The 8,571-nt window shown below is 42.4% G+C and overlaps 1 protein-coding gene across 1 annotated transcript; it reads left to right on the top strand.

Moving 5' to 3' along the window:
* The first annotated feature begins 3,155 nt into the window (after positions 1-3,155).
* LOC107013521 lies at positions 3,156-4,244 on the top strand. The gene is made up of 2 exons (XM_015213411.1): positions 3,156-3,398; positions 4,002-4,244. Exons 1-2 carry the CDS (start codon positions 3,156-3,158, stop codon positions 4,242-4,244), a joined length of 486 nt encoding a protein of 161 aa, XP_015068897.1.
* Positions 4,245-8,571: the final 4,327 nt, after the last annotated feature.

The raw sequence follows: 8,571 nt of genomic DNA, 5'->3' as shown, positions 1-8,571 counted from the left end.
TCGTTCCAGGCCTTACCCAAAGTCCCACCAAGCTTACTACCCGCAATCCAGTCATCCCGATAACCATAATACTACCCCCACTTATACAAACGCCCAAGTTCCGCTGTACCAAAGTCCACCCCTTAATCTCCAAATTTTTCCCCCATGTACCCAAATTACCCTCAACCTACCAAATTTCATCTCCCTATCAGAGTATTGCTCCCAACTGTGCCAATGTACAGTCAAGCTACCGAGCACCCCTTCCTATTTATCAAGTCCAAGCTCCATTTACCAAAATCCCCTTCCGAATTACCAAGATCCATCGCCAAATTACCAAACAAACCCATATCCTAGAAGCCAAGCTCCCGTCCAAATGCCAAAAATTATCAACAGGCGCCTCCTCCTCAACAAGGCAATTATGATCCTCCCCAACCCAGGTTTGAGAAGAGGCCTTCAAGGAACTTTACTGTACTATCTGAAAGCTGGACCAAACTGTATGAGAGACTGGCCGCGGCTGGATACATCCACCCTGTGGGGCCCAAACCCGTGGATGTCAATTCAAAGTTCTACAAGACAGATCAGAGGTGTGCTTATCATTCCAACAGTGTTGGACATGATACGGAAGATTGTATCAACCTCAAGTACAAAATTCACGATCTGATTGATCAGGAGGTAGTCTCTCTCCAATCGGCAGCGCCAAATGTCAACACCAACCCGTTGCCGAATCACGGAGGCAATAATGTCAATATGATCAAGACAGATGAAGACTGGTATGGAACAAAGATGATTACTCCCATCGTGCACGATGATTTGGAAAGGGCTGTCGCTTCTATAAGCATCAAAGAAGAGAGAGAGTTTTTTATTTTGACACCTACAAAGGTTGTTGCCTTGGTGCCGTCAGAAACTCTCGTCAAGCCTAAGTTTATCATTGAAACTGTTGCGGCTCAAGGCATGACCAGGCCCAGAAGGTGTTACACTCCTGAGGAGCTTGCTCTCGGAGGATAGAAGAAGGACCAGGCCAAGAGGCCGATAAGCGAAAGAGAAGCGGAAGAATTCTGGAGAAGGATGCAACCAAAGAATTATTCCATCGTCAAACATTTAGAGAAGACTCCGGCTCAAATCTCCGTATGGTCCCTACTGATGAGCTCTCAGTCTCACAGGCATGCCTTAATGAAAGCTCTCGATGATACATACATACCCTCAGGCACAAGTGGTGATAACTTGGCTGCCAGATTCATCAGGTTATTTGAGGGCACCAAATCAGCTTTTGTGACGATGAGCTGACTGTCGAAGGAAGATCACATAACAAGGCGCTGCACATCACTGTGATATGCCGTGAAAAGGTTGTTAACCGCGTCTTAGTAGATGACAGATCTGGTCTGAATATCTTCCAGTTGTCGACGTTGAGGCAGCTAAGGTTTGACCTTAGGAAACTGGAGCAAAACCAGGTCAACGTGAGAGCTTTTGATGGGGTTTAAGGGGACACGTTGGGGGTAGTGAATTTGACCCTTCAAATGGGCCCCGCAGAGTTCAGCGCGCAATTTCAAGTATTGGATATAGATACCAGTTACAACCTTCTTTTGGGAAGGTCGTTCATCGATATGGCGGGAGCCGTCCCCTCTACTCTCCATCAAATGATGAAGCTTGTGTGGAAGAATGAAGAGTTGGTTATTCATGGCGAGGGGAGTCACCTTGGCAGGCAGGTGCCGATCATTGATGAGATTTCGCGAGGTACAGATTTTTATACGGTGGAGCTGGTGAATGCCACCGGTGAAGATTTGTCCCCACAGACCCCCATGCCAGTCGTTCACAAGATGATAGCCACTGTGATGCTGCAGAACGGTTTTGAGCCAGGGTTTGGATTGGGAAGAGATTCCCAAGGAATTATTGAGCCTGTTCCGGTCCTCGTTAAGGGATCCAGATATGGTTTGGGGTATATCCCCACAGATGACAACATGAAGATGAAGAAGAAAAATGATCAAGCGTTGGCTAAGCCGATCCCACACCTGTATCAATCCTTTCCAATCTGGGAGTATGCCGAGCCTGAAGACATTAGGGAAGGAATCTGTGACCTCTTCGAGGAGATCGATGTTGTTGTCGAGGAGGAGGTCGAGCTAGCTGGTATTCGCGATGCTGAACCAGGGGAGGTGCTGTAGAATTTCACCTCCACGCCGATCCTGATACCCCGAACTCTTTGGTAGAAAGGCGTCATTTCATGCATTAAAATCAGTGGTTGTCCGGAGGAGGCTCGAGACCCACCATTTCTGCATTTTTCTTAACCGCTCAAATTTTCGAATTTTCGTTGTGATGTTCAAAAAGGCAACATGGCCCCATGCCATGGCCAAAGTTTGCATTGTTTTTAAATGAAAGCCTCTTTATTTTAACTTTATTTATTTAGTTGTTTGTTATGCCTTACTTTCCTAGTTTTGTCTTTTTATGATTTCAGTAACATAAGTTACAGACCTGCCAATGTCATGGCATGTCACGAGCTAAATGAACAAAATGAAGCAGGTGACGACAAGGTTGATTATGAAGAAGAAAATGGGGAACCAGATTATGTCGCCGAGGAATTTTGGCAGTTCGAGAATCAGCATAAACCTAATCTAGAGGAAACGGAAAAGGTGAATTTGGGAGATTTGGAATATGTTAAAGAGGTTAAGATCAACACCCACCTAAATGAAGCTCAGAAAAACGGCCTAGTTTATTTGCTTGGTGAATATAGTGATGCGTTCGTTTGGGAAGTCGGTGACATGCAAGGGTTGAGTACCGATGTAGTATCTCATAAGCTGCCGATTAACCCGGGGTTCGATCCGGTGAAACAGAAAGCTCGGAAATTCAAGCCTGAACTGAGTTTGAAGAAGGAAGAGATAAACAAGCAAATAAAATCCCGATTGGTGGAAGTGACACAATATCCAACCTGGCTAGCCAACGTTATTCCGGTAGCCAAGAAGGACGGGCAAATCAGGATTTGTGTTGACTATAGAGATCTCAACAAAGCTAGCCTGAAGGATAATTTTCCGTTGCCGAATATTCATATTTTGATTGACAACTGTGCCAAGCATGAGATGCAGTCATTTGTGGACTGTTACCCAGGCTATCACCAAATTCTGATGGACGAGAAAGACGCAGAAAAATGAGCTTTCATTACACCGTGGGGTGTATATCACTACAGGGTGATGCCGTTCGGCCTTAAGAATGCGGGTGCCACCTACATGAGAGCTATGAATACCATTTTCCACGACATGATTCATAACGAGATTGAAGTATATGTGTACGACGTCATAATCAAATCCCATGAGAGTTCGGATCACGTGACACATCTAAGGAAATTCTTTGATCGTCTGCGTCGTTACAATTTGAAGTTAATTCCCGCCAAATGCACTTTTAGAGTTTCAGTCAGGAAGTTGTTGGGACTTATAGTCAGCAGAAGGGGTATTGAGCTCGACCCTTCTAAGATTAAAGCAATTCAAGAGTTACCTCCGCTGAAGACGAGAAAAGAGGTGATGAGTTTCTTAGGAAGGTTGAACTATATCAGTCGATTTATAGCCCAATCAACCGTGGTGTGTGAGCCTATTTTCAAGTTGCTGAAGAAAGACGCCCCGACAAAGTGGACTGAAGAGTGTCAGACTGCTTTTGATGCTATCAAGAACTATTTGTCCAACCCACCGGTATTGGTTCCTCCGTGAGAAGGGAGTCCTTTGTTGTTGTACTTGTCTGTCTTAGATAGCGCATTCGGATGCGTTCTTGGTCAACACGACGAGGCAGGAAAGAAGGAAAGGGCTATCTACTATATAAGCAAGAAGTTTACTCCATACGAGTCTCGCTACACTTTGTTGGAGAGAACGTGTTGTGCTTTGACGTGGCTTGCCCAAAAGCTGAGACATTATTTGTCTTCTTATACCACATACCTCATTTCCAGAATGGATCCATTGGAGTATATTTTCCAGAAAGCGATGCCGACCGGAAAGTTAGCCAAATGGCAAATGCTGTTGAGTGAATTTGACATTGTGTATGTGACTTAGAAAGCGATAAAGGCACAAGCTTTGGCTGATCATCTTGCAGAAAATCCCGTTGATGAAGAGTACGAACCACTCAAGACTTATTTTCACGATGAAGAAGTGTTATTTGTGGGTGAGGATATTTCTGAAGCATATCCAGGTTGGAGATTGTTCTTTGATGGAGCGGCAAATCATCAAGGTAAAGGTATTGGAGAAGTCTTAGTGTCAGAATCTGGTCAACACTATCCCATGGCGGCTAAGCTCTGATTTAATTGCACAAACAACATGGCCGAGTACGAAGCTTGTATTCTTGGTTTGAAAATGGCCATCGACATGAATGTCTATGAGTTGTTGGTTATCGGAGATTCAGACCTTCTAACTCATCAAGTCAAGGAGAATGGGCTGTGAAGAACCCAAAGATTATACCTTACGTATAGTATGTGCAGAAGCTGTGCAAAAGATTCCGTAAGATCGAGTTCAGACATACTCCTTGAATACAGAATGAGTTGGCCGATGCTTTTGCCACCATCGCTTCGATAACTAAACATCCGGATACTGATTATATTGATCCTCTGGATATAGAGTTGAAAGAACATCCAGTCCATTGTTCCCATGTTGAAGCAGATTCAGACGGTCTGCCATGGTATTTTGACATAAAGAAGTACTTGGAGTCAGGAACTTATCTCGAAGATGCTACGTCCAATCAGAAAAAGTCAATACGCTGTATGGCACTCAGTTTCTTTTTAAGTGGAGAAGTCCTTTACAGGAGGACTCCAGATTTGGGTCTTCTAAGATGTGTTGATGCCGTTGAAGCGGTGAAGCTTATTGAACAGATATATGCTGGAGTCTGTGGTACGCATATGAACGAGCTCACTTTGGCAAGAAAGATCCTACGAGCCAGGTATTTCTGGATGACTATGGAGAATGATTGTTGCAAGTTTGTGCAAAAGTGCCACAAATGTCAAGTGCACAGTGATTTGATCAAAGTGCCACCTCACGAACTTAATGATATGAGTTCACCTTGGCCATTCGTAGCTTTGGGAATGGATGTCATCGGTCCGATAGAGTCAGCCGCTTCTAATGGACATAGATTCATTTTGGTCGCCATTGATTATTTCACCAAATGGGTGGAAGCGGCTTCTTACAAGTCGGTAACCAAGAAAATGGTGGTTGATTTTGTTCGCAATAATCTGATATGCAGATTTGGAGTACCAGAATCCATCATACTGATAATGGTGCAAATCTCAATAGTCACTTGATGAGAGAGATATGTGAGCAATTTAAGATTACTCATCAAAACTCAACCACTTATCATCCCCAAATGAACGGAGCTGTGGAGGCCGCCAATAAGAATATCAAAAAGATTTTGAGGAAAATGATTGACAAGCATCAAGGTTGGCATGAGATGTTACCATATGCTTTATTGGGATACCGCACGACTGTCAGAACATCAATTGGAGCCACTCCATATTTGCTAGTATATGGAACAGAAGCAGTCATACCTGCTGAAGTCGAGATACCGTCTTTGAGAATCATCCAAGAAGCTGAATTAAGTAACGCTGAATGGGTCAGCAAGCGGATTGATCAACTAACTTTGATTGATGAGAAGAGAATGGTTGTCGTTTGTCACGGTCAGTTGTATCGACAGAGAATGATCTGTGCCTTTCACAAGAGAGTAAGAGTTAGTAATTTTGAAGTTGGTCAGTTGGTTCTTAAGCGTATTTTTCCTCATCAAGACGAGTACAAAGGAACTGGCAGGGTCCTTACATGGTTCGTAAAGTATTATCTGGAGGTGCTTTGGTCCTGTCAGAGATGGACGGCACCGTGTGGCCGAAACCGATCAACTCAGATGCCGTTAAGAGATACTACGTGTGAAGCTTCGGTTCACATTTCTGTTATTTACATGTAATCATTCTGTTTGCTTGTATTTGTTTTGCTTAAGATTTTACCCCTCTTGTAATGAACTACGTCAGACCTGAATTCTCAAGAACGAGATAGACCTCCAAGCATCAGACTCAAAGAAGTTTGTTAAGCCTGATATGAAATGATTTGGCAGTGACCTCTTTAAGATACAATTTCTCAAGAATTCACTTCTCTCTTAAATTCCCTTTTTATGTTTTACTTGTTTTGGCATAAAATACTTTGTCTTATCTATTAAGAGTCGGGAGATCGGGAAATCAACCGGAGATAGCGGGACCAGGAGCAGACAACTGAAGAAATCGACACAGATCAGTTCGTTTTTAAAACTAACAATTTTTCTGTGGGCGCAGATTTATAGCTTTGCTTTGAAATCGGCAAATTCTTCCGATGAATGAATACGAAAAAGTCAAAGGAGGAGAAAACCATCCCAGGATCAATAGTTTTTCTAGAAGCAGGAATCATTTTATATCACTTATGTTGAAGACTTGGGAATATGAATTGTTTATTTCAATCAACTTCCAACAACATGAAATTTATAAAGAACGTCTAGCTAGATTCAAAGGTGAATCAAGAGGAAATCTCAAGGGAAAGTTTACGGTTTCCGTAAAGGACGCTATCTGCATCACATTATCAAACAAGATAGTGTCGTTACCCGGAGGGATCATTTACTTTATTATCAATCAAGACGATGCATTACCGAGAGGGGACAATTATTTTATTGTCGATCAAGGCGATGTATTATCTGGAGGTCGTCTTACCGTTATCATCAGCGGAGATGATATGAATATTCATGCATCGCGAGTCAATTTCCATGCATCGCGAGTCAATATCCATGCATCGCGGAAAATCATGCATCGCGAGTCAAAAATCATGCATCGCGGAAAATCATGCATCGCAGAAGATCATGCATCGCGAGTTAATATCCAAGCATTGCGGGAAGATATTCATACCTCGCAAGAAATTATGTACCACGAGAAGATTTCATGCCTCGTCGAAATTTATACATCGCGAACTTACGCATCACAAAAAGATATCCATGTCCAGTGGGAAATCATGCACTACCGGAGAAGGAATTGTGCACCCAAAGAGAAATATTTATCCATCGGCATCAACCACATTCTTTTATTTTGATAAAAGTTAACATCAAGAAGAGCATCGAAGGCGACGTCAAGAGAAATACTAGCACACTACATCAACTTTCCTTTATGTTGACATCAAATGAAAAATACATTGAAGATTATATTGCAAACACAAGGCACAAGCTTTATTTACTTTACGTCAGACCAATCAAGTTGACGTCGAATATCGAGGAGGACAATGGAGTGTCGACATGGTAAAAGACACTGTCTCCATCCTAATTGCATTTTTTAGCTGACGAGTTTTTATCTCAGTCTGTCGAGAGCATCCGAAAGGATGAATTCTCTACAATCCACAGGTGCGGACGACATCAAAAGGGATGCAGCACAACGTGGAACTTTTTCTTAGCAGCGAATTGAGACACAGTACAAAGAGGAATGTCCTCTTAGGACGCGAGCAGAGGAACGACTTCCACCGCAATCAAACCACACCCCTATCAGAAGGCATGTGGGTTTTCCTTTGAATTTCGTCTGTTTCGCTCTCGAATCTTATTCTAGAGCATTTTGGCACCTTCATAACTCGATATCGGGGTGGCTTGTGAATTCATCCAAAATCGTGCGTTAAATCAAGCTTGTTGAACTGCAAGTGGCCTGAACTCTCATGTAAAACCTTTTCCGGGGTTCGACCATAATTCCTAAACCCTTTACCAAATTTTATCGGGAAGATGAATTTGTAGATTAGTAAATTGGATCGGTCAATTTCATTTTCCTCACATTTCTAGCATCAATCCAAGTAAAATGAGGGACACTTGTTGACATCCAATTTCGACACCCCTTGGTATGAATTAGTTCTCTAGTTTCTTATGTTCCAAGCAATTTTGAAATAATTAGTTTTATAAAACGGATAAGGTTTGCGTCATTTTGAATAATTTTGTCTTTTCTTATAATATTTAGATGATAATATGTTTTGCGCAATTACGTGTATATTTAGTATATTTTATGTCTCAAAAAGATTTTGGTTTTAATTGAATATTTAGACAATTAGTGTGATTTAAATAATTTTGTACTTTTTGGTTAATTAGTTTCTATTCGAAATAATTGATTTATTTCGTTAAAATTAAAAAGCTCGTTATTGGTTTACTTTTGATTTGTTCTATTTTATAAAGTCAAACTGGTCGGATATCTAATTTTGAGTGGCTATCATCGGAATATTGTGGTCCTTTCCCCCCCCCCCCAATTCCGATTCTAGCTACTGAAGTTTTTTTTTCCAGTCAATCTTTAAACCATTTTCTTTTAGGCCTCTTCCTTGCATTTCTTAAAGGCCCATTCATTCTTACAATTCCCAAGTTCCCTGCCACCCCATTAATATCCCTCAACTGACCCAACTATTTTGACCCGACCCGCCTCATTTTACCCCCCCCCCAACCTCATCTTCTTCCCCAAAGAAAGGACCCGACGCGTGACCAAGAGATCAACGCGACCTCTGCCCATAACAAAGCCCAAGGCAGAGCGTTTCGACGATAAAATCACCCACTCACGCGCTTTTCACGCGAGAGCAGGTCCGCCAAGAGCAGCAAAAGCACAGAGGTCGTCCGTTG

The sequence above is a fragment of the Solanum pennellii genome, chromosome 3 (assembly GCF_001406875.1).
Source record: "Solanum pennellii chromosome 3, SPENNV200".
Classification (NCBI taxonomy): domain Eukaryota; kingdom Viridiplantae; phylum Streptophyta; class Magnoliopsida; order Solanales; family Solanaceae; genus Solanum; species Solanum pennellii.
The sequence above is the reverse complement of the archived record's forward strand: the minus strand, read 5'-3'. Positions and strand labels throughout refer to the sequence as shown.